The following is a 23,323-nucleotide window of genomic DNA, read 5'->3' as shown; positions in this document are numbered from 1 at the left end:
AGCCTGAAGGTCTTCCTCCTCCCCACTAGCCCCGCCCCCCCAGCCTGAAGGACTTCCTCCTCCCCCATTGACCCCGCCCCCCCAGCCTGAAGGACTTCCTCCTCCCCCATTGACCCCGCCCCCCCAGCCTGAAGGACTTCCTCCTCCCTGAGTAGCCCCGCCCCCCCAGCCTGAAGGACTTCCTCCTCCCTGAGTAGCCCCTCTGTGTTTATTTATATATTACTTTAGACAATCTAGATACCGAACTCTGTGTTTGCATGCAAGGTTTAAGTAAATGTGCTACACACTTTATTAGCACGTACCAGAGTGTATTTCTATATGTTTAAAAAAAAAAATCCACCAAGATTACCTTTTATTTTACCATCGCTGGCATAAAATAAAATGCAAAGCGTGTATCTTGTGTTCACCGAATCATCCTTTATGAAGCTGCTGGAAGCAAATACACAATATTAATATATATACCAGAGTATCAGAAACAGTCTCTCTCTCTCTCACACTCACACTGAGCACCAGAGAGCTGTACACTTTTATTGTCTTGTTGCTCAAAAAACTTCAGCCTCCATCTTGTTTGTAGTTTCCGTGAAGTTCGCCTCGCCTCCATTTTCTTACACAACAAAAGAGGATATAAATAGTCCAAACAGGAAATACATTCAGAAGGTTCTAGAGGTTCATCTCCAGGGAGACGTTGGGGTCCACTGGCCGGAGCGGTGGGGGGCAGGCCGCGGTCCGGCCGGCGGCGGAGAGCAGGAGGTTCCAGAGGTTCCAGAAGGTTCCAGAGGTTCCAGAAGGTTCCAGAAGGTTCCAGAGGTTCTACAGGCTCTGCTGCAGCAGCTGGGCCCAGCGCCGCTCCAGGAAGCTCCTCAGCCGGAGTCCGGCACGGCCGATCTCAGAGCGGTCCTCATTGAACCGCTCACAGTTATCAAGAACCAGAGCCAGGTCAGAGAGGAAGGCCTCAGTGTCTGGGTACCTGAGAACAGAGAGAACGTAGAACATAGAGACATCAGTTATCAAGAACCAGAGCCAGGTCAGAGGAAGGCCTCAGGGTCTGGGTACCTGAGAACATAGAACATAGAGACAACAGTTATCAAGAACCAGAGCCAGGTCAGAGGAAGGCCTCAGGGTCTGGGTACCTGAGAACAGAGAGAACATACCCAGATTGTGGTCATCATACATAAGAGAGGGAATGGTATTAAACGTCCTCCTGTGATGCAGGGCTGTCTGATGAAGGTAGCGCTGCTTTAATGTTCAGACCGCCTCAGGATGGAATCTGTTGACCAGGTGGGCTGAGGGCCACAAGGTGACCACCAGCAGCAGAGAGCTGCTGGTGGTCACTGGGATGAGTGACCTACTGGGGGTGATGGTGGGACCTACTGGGGGTGATGGTCTGACCTACTGGGGGTGATGGTGGGACCTACTGGGGGTGACGGTGTGACCTACTGGGGGTGACGGTGGGACCTACTGGGGGTGACGGTGGGACCTACTGGGGTCTGACGGTGTGACCTACTGGGGGTGATGGTCTGACCTACTGGGGGTGACGCTGTGACCTACTGGGGGTGACGGTCTGACCTACTGGGGGTGACGGTGTGACCTACTGGGGGTGATGGTCTGACCTACTGGGGGTGGTGGTGGGACCTACTGGGGGTGGTGGTGGGACCTACTGGGGGTGACGGTGTGACCTACTGGGGGTGGTGGTGTGACCTACTGGGGGTGATGGTCTGACCTACTGGGGGTGGTGGTGGGACCTACTGGGGGTGATGGTGTGACCTACTGGGGGTGACGCTGTGACCTACTGGGGGTGACGGTCTGACCTACTGGGGGTGACGTTGTGACCTACTGGGGGTGATGGTCTGACCTACTGGGGGTGACGTTGTGACCTACTGGGGGTGATGGTCTGACCTACTGGGGGTGACGGTGTGACCTACTGGGGTTGATGGTCTGACCTACTGGGGGTGACGGTGTGACCTACTGGGGGTTAGGGTGGTGGTGGGACCTACTGGGGGTGATGGTCTGACCTACTGGGGGTGGTGGTGGGACCTAATGGGGGTGATGGTCTGACCTACTGGGGGTGACGGTGTGACCTACTGGGGGTGGTGGTGGGACCTACTGGGGGTGATGGTCTGACCTACTGGGGGTGACGGTGTGACCTACTGGGGGTGACGGTGTGACCTACTGGGGGTGACGTTGTGACCTACTGGGGGTGGTGGTGGGACCTACTGGGGGTGACGGTGTGACCTACTGGGGGTGACGTTGTGACTTACTGGGGGTGGTGGTGGGACCTACTGGGGGTGACGGTGTGACCTACTGGGGGTGACGGTGTGACCTACTGGGGGTGGTGGTGGGACCAACTGGGGGTGGTGGTGGGACCTAATGGGGGTGGTGGTGGGACCTAATGGGGGTGGTGATGGGACCTACTGGGGGTGGTGGTGGGACCTACTGGGGGTGGTGGTGGGACCTACTGGGGGTGGTGGTGGGACCTAATGGGGGTGGTGATGGGACCTACTGGGGGTGGTGGTGGGACCTAATGGGGGTGGCGGTGGGACCTACTGGGTGGTGATGATATGACCTACTGGGGGTGGTGAGGTGACCTACTGGGTGGTGATGATATGACCTACTGGGGGTGGTGAGGTGACCTACTGGGTGGTGATCGTGGGACCTACTGGGGGTGGCGGTGGGACCTACTGGGTGGTGATCGTGGGACCTACTGGGGGTGGTGAGGTGACCTACTGGGTGGTGATCGTGGGACCTACTGGGGGTGGTGAGGTGACCTACTGGGTGGTGATCGTGGGACCTACTGGGGGTGGTGAGGTGACCTACTGGGTGGTGATCGTGGGACCTACTGGGGGTGATGGTCTGACCTAATGGGGGTGGCGGTGGGACCTACTGGGGGTGATGGTCTGACCTAATGGGGGTGGCGGTGGGTCCTACTGGGGGTGATGGTCTGACCTAATGGGGGTGGCGGTGGGACCTACTGGGGGTGATGGTCTGACCTAATGGGGGTGGCGGTGGGACCTACTGGTTGGAGCTGACCCTCCCTCTGATGGTGCTCAGGTCCATGGGCCTCCTGATCACCTTCCTGTAGCCCGGGACCGACCGCTGGTCCACCGGCAGCAGGAAGGGCCACGCGTCCTGATGGGCCTCCAACTCCCCCAGGAGCACCCTGGGAAACAGAGAGACCCTGAGGGGGGGAGACCGTCCACACAGGACCAGGAGGGACGGGACATAGGAGAGACAGGACCCAGGGGAGACAGTCTCTAGGAGAGACGGTCTCTAGGAGAGACAGTCTCTAGTAGGGTCTCTAGGAGAGACAGTCTCTAGGAGAGACGGTCTCTAGGAGAGGCGGTCTCTAGGTGAGACGGTCTCTAGGAGAGACGGTCTCTAGGAGAGACAGTCTCTAGTAGGGTCTCTAGGAGAGACAGTCTCTAGGAGAGACGATCTCTAGTAGGGTCTCTAGGAGAGACAGTCTCTAGTACAGTCTCTAGGAGCGACGGTCTCTAGTAGTCTCTAGGAGAGTAGAGTCTCTAGGAGCGACGGTATCTAGCTGTCTCCTGGAGAGACCGTCCAGGCGGCCCAGGCCTACCTGCATGCGGACAGGTCCGTGGTCCCGTTGTCTTTGTTGTCATTGGCCGTCCTGCCCTTCCTGCCCCAGGGGGCGGGGCTTTCCTGCTGGCTTCCTGCTGAGCCGTCCTCCTCAGCCCGCCTCTTCCTGCTCTCCTTCCTGTCGTTCCTCACGGAGCTGCTGCTGCTGGTGCTAACGCTAGTGCTGCTGCTGGTGCTAACGCTAGTGCTGCTGCTGATGCTACTGCTAGCCGGGCTGGGGGCCTCGTCCTCAGAGCCCTCCCCCGCTGTGGCAGCCCCCCGCCGGGGACGGATCGGCCCGCTGACCCCGGTCTCTCCGGTCTCTCCGGTCTCTCCGGCCTCCCCGGTCTCTCCGGTCTCCCCGGTCTCTCCGGTCTCCCCGGTCTCTCCGGTCTCCCCGGTCTCTCCGGTCTCTCCGGTCTCCCCGGTCTCTCCGATCTCCCCGGTCTCCCCGGTCTCTCCGATCTCCCCGGTCTCTCCGGTCTCCCCGGTCTCTCCGGCCCCAACGTTCCCAGCTGGGCTCTGCTCCTGAGGGGTCAGGGTGCTGCCCTGGAACACAGGAGCAGGAATATGTAGATAAATGCAGCATACACATAAAATAATGGATGTATCTAAGATGGGTGACCGTGGTAGGTGGCCCTCTCCTGTTGGCCCAGTACCAGTGGGAGGCAGGCGGGGCAGAACCAGTCCCCCTCGGGGATGGCGGTGATGCGGGGGCGGAGGCAGTAGGTGTGGAGGCCGCGGTCGCAGCCGTCACACAGCAGCAGCAGATCCTCGTTGTCCCCTCGGCCGCACAGCTGGCAGCACTGCAACGCAACACAGACACACTACACAGGTCAGAGCCCAGGGGGGGGGGGGGGATGTGTGTGTGTGTGTGTGTGTGTGTGTGTGTCTCACAGCCTTCATGATGGCCCCCTCCCAGGTCAGGCTCTTCTGCAGCTGCTGGACGCAGAGGGAGAGCTGGGCGGAGCTACGCACCTCGGCCAGGGCCCGCCCCCACAGCCTCATGCCTGGGGCCGCCTCCTCCTCACTGGACGCACGCGCACACACACACACACACACACACACACACACACACACACACACACACACACACACACACACACACACACACACACACAGTGGTATTGGTATGGTAGATGGAATATGGTTCATCAGGGAACGACAGCAGGCTCTGGCACGGGGCCAGGACTCGTGGGTGGGCCAGACCCATTGTGGGTGGTCCTCAAATCAACGTTATCAAATCCCTGTTTAACCTAATACAAATGACTGACTATGCTATTGTGTATACATGTTATATTATGTGTGCATAATAGAGATTTGAATAGCTTGATGCTGTTTAAATATTTTTCGGTGCATAGGACGGACCTATCAGCGATCGCTCCGGCCTTTCTACACTGCCAAGCCGGTTCGTTCGCGGCTTGGCACGCCCAGCAACTTCACCGGGCTTTCTTGGTTCAATGGAGAAGGCGGGGCTGCGCACGGATCTAGACCTCTTTAGAATAAATTGCATACTCCCGAATGTTTTTAATTTTTTATGAATGAAAACACCCGCATGCAAGAATGAGTTCATGTCTGAGTAGGCTACAAACGCGATTAACTATTTACCAGTGCTAAAACGCCAACATAGTCTTTATATTGCTGACCACTTGTTTTTTATCCCGACAAAAGCCTCGTCAGGAACGTTCCTCTGGGTCTTTCTCGTAGATCGCACCATCTTTCAACGTCTTTGTTAAATGAGACTGCATCACCTTCTCTCCCATGATGGTCAGCAGCTCGCGGATTTCAACGTCTCTCCGGTTAGAACTGCTCATGTTAACGCTGCGTTATTGTCTCTGTAGTAGAGACAAGGCAGCAACACCTCTACCCAAGCCCCCCCCCCCCAGCACCCCCTCTGGAACTGGGAGTCCGGGAGTGTAAAGACGTCTCTTGGTTCTGACCATAGAAGAGCGCTTTGGAATCTCCATTACGCACCATACCTGGCTGTGCTAGGTACCAGGACCTCCTCTCAGTGGTTCTCCTCCAGTACCTCCTCTCTCTGTGTCTCCAGTACCTCCTCTCAGTGGTTCTCCTCCAGTACCTCCTCTCTCTGTGTCTCCAGGACCTCCTCTCTCTGTGTCTCCAGTACCTCCTCTCTCTGTGTCTCCAGTACCTCCTCTCTCTGTGTCTCCAGTACCTCCTCTCTCTCTGTGTCTCCAGTACCTCCTCTCTCTGTGTCTCCAGTACCTCCTCTCTCTCTCTGTCTGTCTCCAGTACCTCCTCTCTCTCTGTGTCTCCAGTACCTCCTCTCTCTGTGTCTCCAGTACCTCCTCTCGCTGTGTCTCCAGTACCTCCTCTCTCTCTGTGTCTCCAGTACCTCCTCTCTCTCTGTGTCTCCAGTACCTCCTCTCTCTCTCTCTGTGTCTCCAGTACCTCCTCTCTCTGTGTCTCCAGTACCTCCTCTCTCTGTGTCTCCAGTACCTCCTCTCTCTGTGTCTCCAGTACCTCCTCTCTCTCTCTGTGTCTCCAGTACCTCCTCTCTCTCTCTGTCTCCAGTACCTCCTCTCTCTCTCTGTGTCTCCAGTACCTCCTCTCTCTCTCTGTCTCCAGTACCCTCTCTCTCTGTGTCTCCAGTACCTCCTCTCTCTCTGTGTCTCCAGTACCTCCTCTCTCTCTCTCTCTCTCTCTCTCTCTCTCTCTCTCTCTCTCTCTCTCTCTCTCTCTCTCTCTCTCTCTCTCTCTCTCTCTCTCTCTCTCTCTCTCTCTCTCTCTCTCTCTCTCTCTCTCTCTCTCTCTCTCTCTCTCTCTGTCTCCAGTACCTCCTCTCTCTGTGTCTCCAGTACCTCCTCTCTCTCTGTGTGTCTCCAGTACCTCCTCTCTCTCTCTGTGTCTCCAGTACCTCCTCTCTCTCTGTGTCTCCAGTACCTCCTCTCTCTCTGTGTCTCCAGTACCTCCTCTCTCTCTGTGTCTCCAGTACCTCCTCTCTCTCTGTCTCCAGTACCTCCTCTCTCTGTGTCTCCAGTACCTCCTCTCTCTCTCTGTCTGTCTCCAGTACCTCCTCTCTCTCTCTGTGTCTCCAGTACCTCCTCTCTCTCTCTGTGTCTCCAGTACCTCCTCTCTCTGTGTCTCCAGTACCTCCTCTCTCTCTGTGTCTCCAGTACCTCCTCTCTCTCTCTGTGTCTCCAGTACCTCCTCTCTCTCTCTGTGTCTCCAGTACCTCCTCTCTCTGTGTCTCCAGTACCTCCTCTCTCTGTGTCTCCAGTACCTCCTCTCTCTCTCTGTCTGTCTCCAGTACCTCCTCTCTCTCTCTGTGTCTCCAGTACCTCCTCTCTCTCTCTGTGTCTCCAGTACCTCCCCTCTCTGTGTCTCCAGTACCTCCTCTCTCTCTGTGTCTCCAGTACCTCCTCTCTCTCTCTGTGTCTCAATTACCTCCTCTCTCTCTCTGTGTCTCCAGTACCTCCTCTCTCTGTGTCTCCAGTACCTCCTCTCTCTCTGTGTCTCCAGTACCTCCTCTCTCTCTCTGTGTCTCCAGTACCTCCTCTCTCTCTCTGTGTCTCCAGTACCTCCTCTCTCTCTCTGTGTCTCCAGTACCTCCTCTCTCTCTGTGTCTCCAGTACCTCCTCTCTCTCTGTGTCTCCAGTACCTTCTCTCTCTCTGTGTCTCCAGTACCTCCTCTCTCTCTCTCTCTCTGTGTCTCCAGTACCTCCTCTCTCTCAGTGGTTCTCCTCCAGTACCTCCTCTCTCTCTCTGTCTCCAGTACCTCCTCTCTCTGTGTCTCCAGTACCTCCTCTCTCTCTCTGTCTCCAGTACCTCCTCTCTCTCTCTGTCTCCAGTACCTCCTCTCTCTCAGTGGTTCTCCTCCAGTACCTCCTCTCTCTCTCCGTCTCCAGTACCTTCTCTCTATGTGGGCCTCCAGCTCCCCCAGCCGTAGCACCGCTATGTCCAGCGGGTTGTCGGCCCTCCTCGCCACACCGCCTCGGTGCTCGTGGTAGACCAGGTCCCCCCGCCCAGACTGGACCGCAGGGGGTCGCCAGCCCTACAAACACACACACACACACGGGATGTATTTTAGTCCGCTGAGCTATGAGCCAGAGAGCTAGCGCTATGATTGTACATATTTATTATTCGAAATTCGCCCTAGCCTTTATATCACAGATACTCTAGGGTCTATAGCATATAACCGCGTTGTCTGATTACAGTTTAATTCATTCTTCACAATTTGCCAGCTCTCGTTTTTAAGAATATTCACCGCGCCATTAGTTTCAATGGGAATCGCAACGGTCTAATTTATAATTTGAAATTCGTCACAGCCTTTATACCACAGATACTATAGGGTCTATAACATATAACCGCGTTTTGGAATACAGTTTAATGTAATCTGACAAAATCGCTAATTAAAGGTTGGGTATGGGATTTGCGAAATGCCAGCAGATTTTGAAAACACACAACTCAAATGGTCCTACCCCCTCTCCTTCAACGCTGACTCTGACTCCACCCATTCCAAGTACATGGCCACGCAATCATGCACGAGCGAACACAGATGCGCAAGAGCGAGTCATTTGCTAGTTAGCTAGCTCCAGCAGCTACCGCAGGATAACAACAAACAGAAGCTTGCTCTGGGTCACGAGGTTTGAGTACGTGCACGAAGGGGTCGCGCGCGGGGGAGGGGGAGTGCAGTACGACCGTTTGATTGACGTGCTTACTGTCCAATGCCACTCGGTGGTTCTGGAAATCATTGGCTGGAGTTTTACGCGCCCTGCCCGTTCCACAGATGATTGACTTGTTTAATTTTCATGTCAGTACTTCTAACTCAGTGGCTGTAAGTGGGTTATGATAAGGATTCCAAGTAATATTGCAAAAATTGCCAAAAAAGCGAATTCCATACCCAACCTTTAACACTGCAACTGCGAATTAACCACACGGAGATAACCATGGCAACCCGTCAATTTTTTTTTCTTTTTGCCATCATTCTGCGAGCGCATCCGCCGTGATGATTAACAAATAATCCCCCTATAGTGAGATGTGCAGATCTATAGAGAGGTGTAGATCTATAGAGAGGTGTAGATCTATAGATGTGTAGATCTATAGAGGTGTAGGTCTATAGAGGTGTAGCTCTATAGAGGTGTAGGTCTATAGAGGTGTAGCTCCATGGAGGTGTAGCTCTATGGAGGTGTAGGTCTATAGAGGTGTAGCTCTATGGAGGTGTCGGTCTATAGAGGTGTAGCTCTATAGAGGTGTAGGTCTATAGAGGTGTAGCTCCATGGAGGTGTAGCTCTATGGAGGTGTAGGTCTATAGAGGTGTAGCTCTATGGAGGTGTCGGTCTATAGAGGTGTAGCTCTATAGAGGTGTAGGTCTATAGAGGCGTAGCTCTATAGAGGTGTAGCTCTACGGAGGTGTAGCTCTATGGAGGTGTAGATCTATGGAGGTGTAGCTCTATAGAGCTGCTGACCTTGCTCTGCAGGCCCCCTGAGAACACCTTCCTCTCCAGGTGCTCCACCTGCTGCAGCAGGCTGAGGTCCACCTCCATGGCCTGCTGCTCCACACACCACTGCTCCCCCCCGCCCAGCGCCTGCTCCTCCAGGGGCCACGCCTCTGAGGGACCCCCCCCCACACACACACACACACACACACACACACACACACACACACGCACGCACGCACGCACGCACGCACGCACGCAGTGAGTTGAGGTTCCACAGGTAAGGTGCAGTTCTACAGGTGTGTTTCCACAGGTAAGGTGTAGTTCTACAGGTGTGTGGTTCTCCAGGTGTGTTTCCACAGGTAGGGTGTAGTTCTACAGGTGCTGTGAGGTTCTACAGGTGAGGTCCTAGAGGTGAGTTGTGGTTTTATAGGTGTGATTCTACAGGTGTGGTGTGGTTATACAGGTGTGGTTCTACAGGTGTGTTTCCACAGGTGAGGTGTGGTTCTACAGGTGTGTTTCCACAGGTGAGGTGTGGTTCTACAGGTGAGGGGAGGTTCTTCAGGTGTGGTTCTCCAGGTGTGTTTATACAGGTTAGGTGGTGTTCAATAGGTGAGGTTATACAGGTGTGGTTCTCCAGGTGAGGTTCCACAGGTGAGCCGTACCCTCCGAGGTCCCGGTCCAGGCTAGGCTCAGGTACTCCATGTTCTTCTGGATCTGTTTCTGCAGACTCCTCTCTCGGACCCCCCGGCTGTGCAGCGCCGCCATGACCCCCCGCAGCTCCTCCACGCCCCGCACCCTCCACCAGCCCCACGCCATGTCTACACATACACACACACACACACACACACACACACACACACACACACACACACACACACACACACACGCACACGCACACAGAATGGGAAGGACATCAGCTCCTCCTTTACTCCTGCCACCATCCTCCCTCACCCTATCCCCACCTCTGGTTTCACCCACTTGATCCCTCTCTCCTCTAACGATCAACAATAGTTAGGTCTAAGCACGCCACCACCTGCCCCCCTTGTTCCAGCGTCCTTCTAGACGGCCAGAATCAAGCCGCTCCTCAAGAAACCAACCCTTGTCACTGACATCAAGCCTATCTCTTCTTTCATACGTTCTAAAACATTGGAACGTGCCATCCCTAACCAACTGTCCCCCTATCTCTCACACAACAACCTGCTTCACCCCCATCAGTCAGGCTTCAAGACTGCACTTTGAGAAAGCTCTCCTTGTGGTGACTGAGTCCCTCCGTGCTGCCAGAGCCTCGCTTCTCCTTCTCCCCGACCGATCCGTAGTGTTCGACATCGTCAACCATCAGATCCTCCTTGCCTCTCTCGCCAAACTCGGCCTCACTGACTCTGCGCTATCCTGGTCAACATCCTACCTGACGAATCGCACCTATCAGGTCACATGGAATGGCTCCTTGTCCAAACCCTGCACTCTTGACACTGGTGTCCCTCAAGGCTCTGTACTGGAGCCCCTTCTGTTCTCCCTATATAACCGAACCCTGGGCTCTGTTATCACATCAAACAGTTTTTCCTATGTGATCACTGCTACGCTGACGACAATCAGCTATTCCTCTTACCCTTCCACTGACAACAGCCTGATTGCAAGACACATCTCTGAATGTCCGGCAGACGTCAGCACTCGGACGATTGCCCATCAATTGAAGCTTAACCTCAACAAGACTGAGCTCCTCCTAATGCCAGGGAAAAGATTACCCTCGCATGGACCTATTGGTCACTGTCGAGAGCTTTGCTGTATCTCCTTCACCAACTGCCAGAAACCTCAGTGTGGTACTGGTCAATCAGTTATGCTGCTCCGCAAACATCAGCGCGGTGACCCCATCCTGCACATCCGCCCTCTACAACATCCGCAGGATCCGGCCCTCCCCCAGAAAGGAAGGAGCTCAGAACCTGGTCCAAGTGGTCGCCATCTCCCGGCTCCACTACTGCAGCTCGCTCCTGGCTGGACTCCCTGCCTGCCCGCCACGGGCTGTGTCCTGGGTGGACCTCCCTCTCCCCTCCATGGTCGGCGTGGCCACGGCCTTACCCTCGGGGATGGCTCTGGGCTCCGGGTAGTCCAGCGTCCTGGTGGTCTCCGGGGCGGGGGTGGCGGGGGGTTTGGGCAGGGTCAGATTGGAGGTCTGGGCCGGGGGGGCGTGGACCAGGAAGGGGTTGCTGGTCCCGCCGACCTCGTACTGCTGCTGATAGGCCAGCGCCAGCAGGGGGGGGAGGGGCCCGAAGGGCGGGAAGAAAGGCAGCCCTGCGTAGGCCCCGCCCCCCTGGGGAGAGATCACACTGGTTACTGTACTGGTAAGGACCAGGTATCATACTCGTTACTGTACTGGTAAGGACCAGGTCACATACTGGTTACTATACTGGTAATGACCAGGTCTCATACTGGTTACTGTACTGGTAATGACCAAGTCTCATACTGGTTACTGTACTGGCAATGACCAGGTTTCATACTGGTTACTGTACTGTGAACGACCAGGTCACATACTGGTTACTGTTCTGGTAATGATCAGGTCTCATACTGGTTACTGTACTGGTAAGTACCATGTCACATACTGGTTACTATACTGGTAATGGTCAGGTCTCATACTGGTTAGTACTGTACTGGTAATGACCAGGTCCCATATTGGTTTTTCCGAGCGAATATTCAAATACTCGTTCCAGAAAAAAACACCATAAAAAACAACATTAATAATCCCTATATACTCCATGGAACCGTTTTGACAGTATCTGCATATTTTGTTGAAGATTTTATAGTTTTTGAACGTTAATTAGTATGCCTAAGTAGGTTGAAGTTCCTTATTTTTTCCCTGTGAAAGCGAACAGCTGTTGCTCCGTTCCAAATCAGCTGTCCTCTGCCATCTCAGCCCTTACGGGAGCTTTTGCATTCATCCTGGAACGTGCATCTTTTCAGGGAATTTGTCAAATAAATCCATGACAAATACTGAATATTGATTGTCTTATGTGTCCATATTATATCCATTATATTGACTGGGTATTCCCAAGACGCTCACGCTCTGCAACAAGCCAGTCACAGTTGATTGGCGCGGCGCTGTACAGCGAACGTAAACAAACAACTAAGCTAAGGTTAGCATTTCCCTAAGTATTACTTTTCCTCCGAGATCCCACTACAAGATATCTATTCTTCCTCCACCTCTCTCGCTTCTCTGCTTGGTGTCGCTGACGCTTATAGTTTGCCTCCCTCGCTCTGGTAACGTCACGTACGCAAAGGAAGCTCCGAATACTGATTTAAGCTTTGAATACTAATTTTCTGAACGAGTATTCAAATATTCAAATAATTCGGGCCAGCCCTAATTACCATATGTAAGGGTTCGTGCACAGATGGGATTGTTGGGAAAGAGATGGCTGTTTCGCTCTCGTAATGTCTGTCTTGCTCTCGTTCTGTCTCTCGTACCACTCTCGGTTCCACTTTTACTTTTGCACGCTAGCTGTTTCACTCTTTTCCGGCCTCCAGCTTTTCCTGCTGGAGCCCGCCGCTTAAAGGTGGGGGGGCACGGACCTGTCATAGAGCACATGGAGTTAAAGTTGGTGGACTGTAACCTGTAAAATCCATAGATTTAGGAGGTCCCCCTAGTGGCCGTTAGCTTTAAAAATCCATAGATTAGCCGCAACGTTATATAAGCCGAAGAATCGAAAAATGGGAAAAAAGGCGCGGCTTATAGTCCGAAAATTACGGTAGTAATGACCTGCAGCTGGTTGCACCAGCAGAACGTAAGGTCCCACTTAGGCTACGTTGAACGTAAATCACCCAAACGTTCGACTTTACACTCTGCTAACAAAATAGCAGTTGCACCAAGCAGATAGTTTCAACGTAACACTAAGTTATAAATTATCTTTTACACCTCCCCTCTAGCTGGTGTAAGTTCCATACTAACGATAAAGAACCGTTAACAGAAAAAAACATAAAAAGATTTCAACACTAATGCAGGGTAAAGATGGCTATTCGTTTTGAGCAATGGGAAGAGGAGTTTCAACGCGGTTTGCGCCGGGAACGGATTGTCTGTGACCGTATCGATCCATTTCTTTATTATGATGATGTTGAATTATATGCGCGATTTCGGTTTTGCCGGGCGGAATAGTATATATTTATTTATTTATTATAAAATCTGCCATCAAATAGCTTAACCTCACGCCTATACCGTCTAAGCAAATTTTAGAGAATAAATGACTGAAACTGTTTTGTTTGCCCTCTCATCTGGGTGCTAACGCGTCTTCACTCGGATAAGGTGGAAACTTGCCGGTATTTCCTGTTTACATTGTAAGCTGTCAATGATTGGCTTGAAATTATCTACACGTCATTAAAAGCGACACTGGTACAATTTATGCACTACTAGTAACGTTACAACTTAAGTTATGGTGGTGCAACCAACATTTAGAACACCTTTAGTTTGACACTAGCTACGTCGAGCGTAGGGTTAAGGCGGACTTTACACGCAAACTTATGATCGGCTTTACGTTCTGCTGGTGCAACCGACTGCAGGGCATTAGATACTAGTTAACATGTGCGAGGTCATTCGATGGTAGTTATGTGCTACGTTCCCTGTCTGAGGTTCATGTACAGACTTCTGAAGCCTCCTTAACAAGCAGATTAAAGACTACATTAACACACTAACACCAGAACCACCAGAGCCACCAGAACCACCAGAACCCTCCGAACCACCAGAACCCTCCGAACCACCAGAACCCTCCGAACCACCAGAACCCTCAGAACCACCAGAACCACCAGAAACCACCAGAACAACCAGAACCACCAGAAACCACCCACCTGGAGGGCAGAGAGCTGCAGGCTGCTGGCCCCAGGGGGGTCAGTGAGGCCGGGGGGCTGGGGGGGGTCAGTGAGGGCGGGGGGCTGGGGGGGGTCTGTGAGGGCGGGGGGCTGGGGGGAGAGGCAGGGCGGCGAGGCGTCCCGGGGGCTGCTGGAGGTGACGGAGGCGTGGTCGCAGGCGGAGCGGGGCAGCAGGCTGAACCACTGGGCGCCGCGCTCCGTCAGGGCCCTGAGCAGCTGCTCCGCCGGGGGGTCCAACGGGACCCCCGGGGGGCGTCCTACAGGGGCGAGGGTCCCAGGTTCTGACGGGACCCCCGCCAGGACCCCCGGGGGGGCTCCGGCCTCCAGCAGCGTGCTGAGCTTGGAGAGGGAGGATGGCTTCAGCAGGAAGAGGTTCTGGGGGGGCGGGGCCTGCAGGAGATCCGGAGGGGCGGGGCTGATGGCTGGCTCCTCCTCCTCCTTCACCTTTAACCCCTGAAGGCTGGACCCTCTCTCTCCCTCCTCGTTCAGCTCCACACACCCTGACACACACACACACACACACACACACACACACACACACACACACACACACACACACACACACACACACACACACACACACACACACACACACACACACACACACTATATAATAACACGACAACCTGGACCAGACCAACATTGTGGACCACTCCCAGTCGCCCCAGTAGAGCCGGTAGCCTGAGGTCTCCACCATAGCACCCCCCAGTAGCCCCAGCAGGCCCCCAGTACCGTCTGCGGGCCCCGGGGCCTCCAGCAGCAGCCCTCCGCAGGGGGGCAGCAGCCAGTAGCGGCGGCAGTAGCGGTCCTGGCCGTAGGGCGTGGAGCGCAGCGAGTGGGAGGAGTCAAACAGCTTCCTCCGGATCTGACTCTGTTGCTATGGAGACAGGCGGGGCCGGGTTAGGGCTTAGGATGGAGCAGAGGTGACAGAGTGAGGAGGACTATGACTGAGTGAAGCAGCAACATTAACAGTCTTACTTTGGATAACTTCTCAATCTGCTTCTCCAGCTCCTCCACAGTGGCTGACTGGAGGCTGACGTCCTGAGGGAGGAGGGAACAAGGGAACAAGGGAACACGCCTTAGGGAACAAGCCTTAGGGAACAAGGGAACAAGCATTAGGGAACACGCCTTAGGTAACATCACTCTACATAAGGGAACAAGCCTTAGGGAACAGGCCTTAGGGAACATCACTCTACACTAGGGAACAAGCCTTAGGGAACAGGCCTTAGGGAACATCACTCTACATGAGGGAGCAAGCCTTAGGCCCTGTCCCATTGCTCCCCCTAGCTCTAGCTTTGAGGCCTAGTTCTAGAATATGGATTAACTACACCATCTGAATGTGTAGGTCGTCCTGTTTTCGACAAAAGCGTCACATTTTCCAACGTGAATGAAAACAGTAGAAGGCTCTTCCTCTGGTGCCGACACGCCGATGCTGCGCGGGACGTAGGAGAGCACGTTCGCTACGCTAATTTGCATAATATTAATTATAGTTGTTTCCCATTTCATAGGAAAAAATCTTCACTCACACCTCCCTGTCTGAAGGGAGCTCGCTGTGGGGGAGAGGAGCATCTCCTTAAAGGTGAACCCACCTCTTCCTCACAGAGCCTCCTCCCCTTCCTCCCTCCTCCTCCTCCTCCTCCTCCTCCTCTGCTCTCCTCCTCTTCGTCCTCCTCCTCATCTCCCTGCTCCTCGCTGTCGTCGTCCTCCTCCTCTTCCTCCTCGCTGTCTCCTTCTCTCCTCCTGGGTCTCCGTCCGGCGGCCGCCCCCCCCGCCGCTGGCCCCTCCCCCGGCCCCTCCCCCTCCCCCGGCCCCTCCCCCTCCCCTGCCGCCGGCCCCTCCCCCTCCTTCCTGCCCGTCAGCCGGGCGTGGGCGCTCCGCAGCCTGGGGGAAGTGACATCATGAGTGGGAAGTGACATCATGGGGGACAGATGGACTAGATCCTAGATAGAGGTCGTTAGCTCCTACAGGTCGTTAGCTCCTACAGGTCGTTAGCTCCTACAGGTCGTTAGCTCCTACAGGTCGTTAGGTCCTACAGGAAGTTAGCTCCTACAGGTCGTTAGGTCCTACAGGTCGTTAGGTCCTACAGGTCGTTAGCTCCTACAGGTCGTTAGCTCCTACAGGTCGTTAGCTCCTACAGGTCGTAAGGTCCGACAGGTCGTTAACTCCTACAGGTCGTTAGGTCCTACAGGTCGTTAGGTCCTACAGGTCATTAGGTCCTACAGGTCGTTAGCTCCTACAGGTCGTTAGCACCTACAGGTCGTTAGCTCCTACAGGTCGTAAGGTCCGACAGGTCGTTAACTCCTACAGGTCGTTAGGTCCTACAGGTCGTTAGGTCCTACAGGTCGTTAGGTCCTAAAGGTCGTTAGGTCCTACAGGTTGTTAACTCCTACAGGTCGTTAGGTCCTACAGGTCGTTAGGTCCTAAAGGTCGTTAGGTCCTACAGGTTGTTAGGTCCTACAGGTCGTAAGGTCCGACAGGTCGTTAACTCCTACAGGTCGTTAGGTCCTACAGGTCGTTAGGTCCTACAGGTCGTTAGGTCCTAAAGGTCGTTAGGTCCTACAGGTTGTTAGGTCGTTAGGGCCTAGAGGTCGTTAGGTCCTACAGGTTGTTAGGTCCTACAGGTCGTAAGGTCCGACAGGTCGTTAACTCCTACAGGTCGTTAACTCCTACAGGTCGTTAGGTCCTACAGGTCGTTAGGTCCTACAGGTCGTTAGGTCCTAAAGGTCGTTAGGTCCTACAGGTTGTAAGGTCGTTAGGGCCTAGAGGTCGTTAGCTCCTACAGGTTGTTAGCTCCTACAGGTCGTTATCTCCTACAGGTCGTTAGGTCGTTGGCTCCTACAGGTCGTTAGCTCCTACGGGTCGTTAGGTCCTACAGGTCGTTCGGTCATTAGGGCCTACAGGTCGTTAGGTCCTACAGGTCGTTAGGTCCTACAGGTCGTTAGGTCCTACAGGTCCTGCAGGTCGTTAGCTCCTACAGGTCGTTAGCCGCCCAGACTCACTTGCGCAGCCGTCCTTCGATGCGCCACTTGTCCTTCCTCAGGCCGGTCATGGAGTCGATGGTTCTGTCGATCTCACTGAGAACGGAGGGAAGGACGGCCACACCGTTAGCCAGACCCAGACCGGACAGGAGCTCTGTGTCGTCTTAACACCACGTCAGTGAGTGAGTATGTGTGAGGGTGAATGAGTGTGTGTGTGAGAGTGTGGGTGTGTGTGCCTGAATGTGTGCGTGCGTGCGTGCGTGGGTGCGCCCACCTGACCACGGCCTTGCTGCAGCAGAGCTCGTTGACCAGCGCGGCCAGCAGGGTGGCCTTGTGGGCGGGGTGCAGCGCCCTGAAGGGCGTGGTCCTGAGGCGGAGGGCCAGCTCCGGCTGCTCCCCGTGGGCCTCCAGGAACATCTGCAGGACCTCCGACACGCTGTCCCCCGTCAGCCGCACGCTGCCCAGGGGCTCCCCCAGCAGGGTCTTGGTCTGGGGGGGGTCGTGGTCATGGATGAACACGTTTACATGTTGAATCACCAATACACCATTTATAGTGCGCATGTTAGGAGTGCATGCTCCAAAGTAGACGAGTGCATGTGTCAGGGTGCGCGTGTCAGGGTGCGCGTGTCAGGGTGCGCGTGTCAGGGTGCGCGTGTCAGGGTGCACGTGTCAGGGTGCACGGCCTCACCCTGTGGCCGGCCGGGAGCCCCGGGTCGCGCACGGCGGCCGCCAGGAGGCTGACCAGGAGGGCGGAGACGCGGGCGGCGGCGGGGGCCCGGTTCAGGAGCCCCTCCCTCAGCAGGCGGGGGGACGGGGGGGGCCCGTCCAGCCCCAGCACCCCGGAGAAGCTGTGCAGGAACTGAACCACCATCAGGAGGTCGGAGGGGCCGGCGCCGGGAGGGGGCAGGCCGGGGAGACGGGACAGCTCCGGGAGGCTCTGGGGGGGGGGGAGAGGTTAGGGGGGGGGGGGAGAGGTTAGGGGAGACGGGACAGCTCCGGGAGGCTCTGGGGGGGGGGGAGGTTAGGGGAGACGGGACAGCTCCGGGAGGCTCTGGGGGGGGGGGGGGGGAGGTTAGGGGAGACGGGAAAGTTCCGGGAGGCTCTGGGGGGGGGGGGGAGGTTAGGGGAGACGGGACAGCTCCGGGAGGCTCTGGGGGGGGGGGGGGAGGTTAGGGGAGACGGGACAGCTCCGGGAGGCTCTGGGGGGCGGGGGGGGGAGGTTAGGGGAGACGGGACAGTTCCGGGAGGCTCTGGGGGGGGGGGGGAGGTTAGGGGAGACGGGACAGCTCCGGGAGGCTCTGGGGGGGGGGGGGGGGGTGGGGGGGGCGGGACAGGTCCGGGAGGCTCTGGGGGGGGGGGGGGGGGGGGAGGTTAGGGGAGACGGGACAGCTCCGGGAGGCTCTGGGGGGGGGGGGGGGGGAGGTTAGGGGAGACGGGACAGTTCCGGGAGGCTCTGGGGGGGGGGGGGAGGTTAGGGGAGACGGGACAGCTCCGGGAGGCTCTGGGGGGGGGGGGGGGGGGAGGTTAGGGGAGACGGGACAGCTCCGGGAGGCTCTGGGGGGGGGGGGGGGGGAGGTTAGGGGAGACGGGACAGCTCCGGGAGGCTCTGGGGGGGGGGGGGGGGGAGGTTAGGGGAGACGGGACAGCTACAGGAGGAATCTTTAGATCCAATATTCAACATTAATTAATAATTCATCAAATACATTAGGAATATTAGGAATATAAGGTCTTACTAATTATATAGATGACCCTAACCCTATAAGGGGATTTTGTACGATGTATTTTAATCACCAGATCACATTCAATGGGTGATATTATCAGGAAATCCTGAATGACTCATCCATGGATATGTACTTAATAGGACATGGCTGACATGGCTGAAGTCTTTCCATCTCTGACCACTGGGTGGCAGTATGTGGACCTGTATGTTTCAGAGGTCCACCACAGCATGCTGCTGTTACAGAAGGCCTCTACAGACAACCGTCTGCACTAGTGAAGAGGTGGACTATCAGTAGGGGACACATGTGAGGAACTAGAACTGGAAACAGATCTGGGGTCGTATCAACACTGCTTTTCTGAGTGATGAACATAGAATCTAGGACTACAGGCACAGAGTATACTACCTTATGGTCTGTTAGACAGTCTACTACCTTATGGTCTGTTAGACAGTCTACTACCTTATTGTATGTTAGACAGTCTACTACCTTATGGTCTGTTAGACAGTCTACTACCTTATTGTATGTTAGACAGTCTACTACCTTATGGTCTGTTAGACAGTCTACTACCTTATGGTCTGTTAGACAGTCTACTACCTTATTGTATGTTAGACAGTCTACTACCTTATGGTCTGTTAGACAGTCTACTACCTTATGGTCTGTGAGACAGTCTACTACCTTATGGTCTGTTACAGTCTACTACCTTATTGTATGTTAGACAGTCTACTACCTTATGGTCTGTGAGACAGTCTACTACCTTATGGTCTGTTACAGTCTACTACCTTATGGTCTGTGAGACAGTCTACTACCTTATGGTCTGTTAGACAGTCTACTACCTTATGGTCTGTTACAGTCTACTACCTTATGGTCTGTGAGACAGTCTACTACCTTATGGTCTGTGAGACAGTCTACTACCTTATGGTCTGTTACAGTCTACTACCTTATGGTCGGAGAGGCACATGTCCTCGTTGGGCTTCTTCAGCTCCTTGGCCTTCTCCAGCTCCAGTCTCTTCAGCTCCAGCCTCCTCTCCTTGTTCAGACGCTTCTCATCCTTCTTCTCCTGCTTCAGACGCTCCCGCTCCTGCAAACGGCAGAGTCAACACAGCGTGTGTGAGAGCGTGTGTGTGCATGTGTGTGTGAGTGTGTGTGCGTGCGTGCGTGTGTCTGCGTGTGCAAGGATCTTGAGTAGAGGATTATGGTCTTCCCAATTTGCACAATTTGAGTCTTAAGGACTTCCCTAGAAATAATTGGAACATTACCACAGCAGCTTGGTTTGCTGAACCATAAAGGTTGATCTACCTGGGGCATGGTAGAGCCTGCCCCCTGCTGGCTCGGAGGGCCGACTCACCTCCACTTTCTTGCGAGCCTCCAACGCCTTCATGAGCATGAGATGCTGCCTGCGTCTCTCCCTCTCCTGGGGAGAAAGAGAGGACAGTGCTGAGACAACGCGCACACACACACACACACACACACACACACACACACACACACACACACACACACACACACACACACACACACACACACAGAGCAGCTCAGTGAGACGGAGCTGAGACACGCACACACACACACGCGTACGCGCACGCATGCGGAGCATGCGTCTAGTGAGGTTCAGGGGGGGGGGGTCTAGTGAGGTTCAGGGGGGGGGGGGGGTCTAGTGAGGTTCAGGGGGGGGGGTCTAGTGAGGTTCAGGGGGGGGGGGTCTAGTGAGGTTCAGGGGGGGGTCTAGTGAGGTTCAGGGGGGGGGGTCTAGTGAGGTTCAGGGGGGGGGGGCTCGTGAGGTTCAGGGGGGGGGGTCTAGTGAGGTTCAGGGGGGGGTCTAGTGAGGTTCAGGGGGGGGGGTCTAGTGAGGTTCAGGGGGGGGTCTAGTGAGGTTCAGGGGGGGGGTCTAGTGAGGTTCAGGGGGGGGGGGTCTAGTGAGGTTCAGGGGGGGGGGTCTAGTGAGGTTCAGGGGGGGGGGGGGTCTAGTGAGGTTCAGGGAGGGGTCTAGTGAGGTTCAGGGGGGGGGTCTAGTGAGCTTCAGGGGGGGGTCTAGTGAGGTTCAGGGGGGGGTCTAGTGAGGTTCAGGGGGGGGTCTAGTGAGGTTCAGGGGGGGGTCTAGTGAGGTTCAGGGGGGGGGGTCTAGTGAGGTTCAGGGGGGGGGGTCTAGTGAGGTTCAGGGGGGGGGGGGTCTAGTGAGGTTCAGGGGGGGGTCTAGTGAGGTTCAGGGGGGGGGGTCTAGTGAGCTTCAGGGGGGGGGTCTAGTGAGGTTCAGGGGGGGGTCTAGTGAGGTTCAGGGGGGGGCTAGTGAGGTTCAGGGGGGGGTCTAGTGAGGTTCAGGGGGGGGTCTAGTGAGGTTCGGGGGGGGGTCTAGTGAGGTTCAGGGGGGGGGGGTCTAGTGAGGTTCAGGGGGGGGTCTAGTGAGGTTCAGGGGGGGGGCTAGTGAGGTTCAGGGGGGGTCTAGTGAGGTTCAGGGGGGGTCTAGTGAGGTTCAGGGGGGGGGTCTAGTGAGGTTCAGGGGGGGGTCTAGTGAGGTTCAGGGGGGGTCTAGTGAGGTTCAGGGGGGGTCTAGTGAGGTTCAGGGGGGGGTCTAGTGAGGTTCAGGGGGGGGTCTAGTGAGGTTCAGGGGGGGGTCTAGTGAGGTTCAGGGGGGGTCTAGTGAGGTTCAGGGGGGGGTCTAGTGAGGTTCAGGGGGGGGGTCTAGTGAGGTTCAGGGGGGGGGTCTAGTGAGGTTCAGGGGGGGGTCTAGTGAGGTTCAGGGGGGGGGGGTCTAGTGAGGTTCAGGGGGGGGTCTAGTGAGGTTCAGGTGGGGTCTAGTGAGGTTCAGGGGGGGGTCTAGTGAGGTTCAGGGGGGGTCTAGTGAGGTTCAGGGGGGGGTCTAGTGAGGTTCAGGGGGGGGTCTAGTGAGGTTCAGGGGGGGGTCTAGTGAGGTTCAGCTCTAATGAGCTGAACAGAGCTGTGAGAAGAGAGAGCTCAGTGAATCCCAAACAGCAACACATGGCCGCCAGTTGGTCCTCTTGGGTCCGGGGCTGCACTCAACCAGGTGAGGGATGATCTCCAAGATACTGTTTGTGAGACTGTTGGCGTGTGTGTACATATGTGTGTACATGTGTGTGTACATGTGCGTGCATGCGTGTGTGTGTAAGATTAAGCCATGCAGAACGGTGGAAGGCGATGTCAGCGCTAGGCTAGGTGTGATGCTATGATGGCCACCATTGATGCCATCGCTAGGCTAGGTGTGATGCTATGATGACCATGATTGATGCCATCACTAGGCTAGGTGTGATGCTATGATGACCACCATTGATGCCAGCGCTAGGCTAGGTGTGATGCTATGATGGCCACCACTGGTGACAGCATGCAGCGATGAAGATGAAGGGAGAAAAACCATACCCATACCATATCTAGTCTATGCCTCTCCAACTCCTGGCAGAAAGAGAGGTCAAAGAATAACAGAGGAGAGAATGAGACCAAAGGTGAAATTCAAGTGAGAGAAAGACAAAATACCTAAACCCCCCAGCACAGCTGCCCTGGTCTGGGGTGAAGAATAAAGGCTGAAGAAGAAGACTAGGAGAGCCCCTCAGGGTCCTATCGGCCCCGTTCAGCCCCCCCACTGGGCCCCTACAGGTGTGTCTCTACCTGGGGGCTACAGGAGTGTCTCTCTACCTGGGGGGTACAGGTGTGTCTCTACCTGGGGGTACAGGTGTGTCTCTACCTGGGGGTACAGGTGTGTCTCTACCTGGGGGTACAGGTGTGTCTCTACCTGGGGGTACAGGTGTCTCTACCTGGGGGTACAGGTGTGTCTCTTCCTGGGGGTACAGGTGTGTCTCTACCTGGGGGTACAGTTGTGTCTCTACCTGGGGGCTACAGGTGTGTCTCTACCTGGGGGTACAGGTGTGTCTCTACCTGGGGGCTACAGGTGTGTCTCTACCTGGGGGCTACAGGTGTGTCTCTACCTGGGGGTACAGGTGTGTCTCTACCTGGGGGCTACAGGTGTGTCTCTACCTGGGGCTACAGGTGTGTCTCTACCTGGGGGCTACAGGTGTGTCTCTACCTGGGGGTACAGGTGTGTCTCTACCTGGGGGTACATGTGTGTCTCTACCGTGGGGCTACAGGTGTGTCTCTACCTGGGGGCTACAGGTGTGTCTCTACCTGGGGGCTACAGGTGTGTCTCTACCTGGGGGCTATTAGGTGTGTCTCTACCTGGGGGTACAGGTGTGTCTCTACCTGGGGGTACAGGTGTGTCTCTACCTGGGGGCTACAGGTGTGTCTCTACCTGGGGGTACAGGTGTGTCTCTACCTGGGGGCTACAGGTGTGTCTCTACCTGGGGGTACAGGTGTGTCTCTACCTGGGGGTACAGGTGTGTTCTACCTGGGGGTACAGGTGTGTCTCTACCTGGGGGCTACATGTGTGTCTCCTACCTGGTGCTTCAGTACCACGGCCTGCTGTCTCCGCACCTCCTTCTCCTGTGGACATAGACACACTTTACATCACACGCCTCCCCATTGGCTCAAACACACACACATGACACATGGATGGACCATCACAGACAGGCGACCATGTTCTGTACGGCTGATCTGATTGGCTACTGGGGGGGTGGTCAGAGTTCGGGTGACAATGGAAGGCTACTCATTGGATTCTTGCAGAGGCTGCTGCTGCTGATGACACTGGTAACGATGCCATGGTAACGGGTGTCTCCCGGGGGGGGGGGGGCTGAACATGACATGGGGGTGAGCTCTACACTGACCTGGCTTCGCCTCTCCGCCTCCTCTACCTTGGCATTGGCTGCTTCCGCCTTCCTGTTCCTTCTCTCCTGCGCAGCAGAAC

At 55.5% G+C, this 23,323-nt stretch overlaps 1 protein-coding gene across 1 annotated transcript in view; it reads right to left on the bottom strand.

Moving 5' to 3' along the window:
• Positions 1–339: 339 nt before the first annotated feature.
• Positions 340–23,323, bottom strand: part of LOC115533007 (bromodomain adjacent to zinc finger domain protein 2B-like) — a 60,626-nt gene continuing 37,642 nt past the window's right edge. The window contains 21 exon segments of the mRNA XM_030343164.1: positions 340–967; positions 3,014–3,157; positions 3,578–4,125; positions 4,236–4,382; positions 4,474–4,606; positions 7,449–7,591; positions 9,006–9,148; positions 9,641–9,796; positions 11,052–11,283; positions 13,803–14,323; positions 14,556–14,700; positions 14,802–14,864; positions 15,413–15,704; positions 16,823–16,897; positions 17,076–17,290; positions 17,490–17,738; positions 19,457–19,597; positions 19,865–19,930; positions 21,895–21,921; positions 22,918–22,962; positions 23,244–23,309. Of these exon segments, the coding sequence (XP_030199024.1) occupies positions 811–967; positions 3,014–3,157; positions 3,578–4,125; positions 4,236–4,382; positions 4,474–4,606; positions 7,449–7,591; positions 9,006–9,148; positions 9,641–9,796; positions 11,052–11,283; positions 13,803–14,323; positions 14,556–14,700; positions 14,802–14,864; positions 15,413–15,704; positions 16,823–16,897; positions 17,076–17,290; positions 17,490–17,738; positions 19,457–19,597; positions 19,865–19,930; positions 21,895–21,921; positions 22,918–22,962; positions 23,244–23,309 (3,708 nt within the window). The 3' untranslated portion in view covers positions 340–810.

This window comes from Gadus morhua, chromosome 20 (assembly GCF_902167405.1).
Source record: "Gadus morhua chromosome 20, gadMor3.0, whole genome shotgun sequence".
NCBI classification, from domain to species: domain Eukaryota; kingdom Metazoa; phylum Chordata; class Actinopteri; order Gadiformes; family Gadidae; genus Gadus; species Gadus morhua.
The sequence above is the reverse complement of the archived record's forward strand: the minus strand, read 5'-3'. Positions and strand labels throughout refer to the sequence as shown.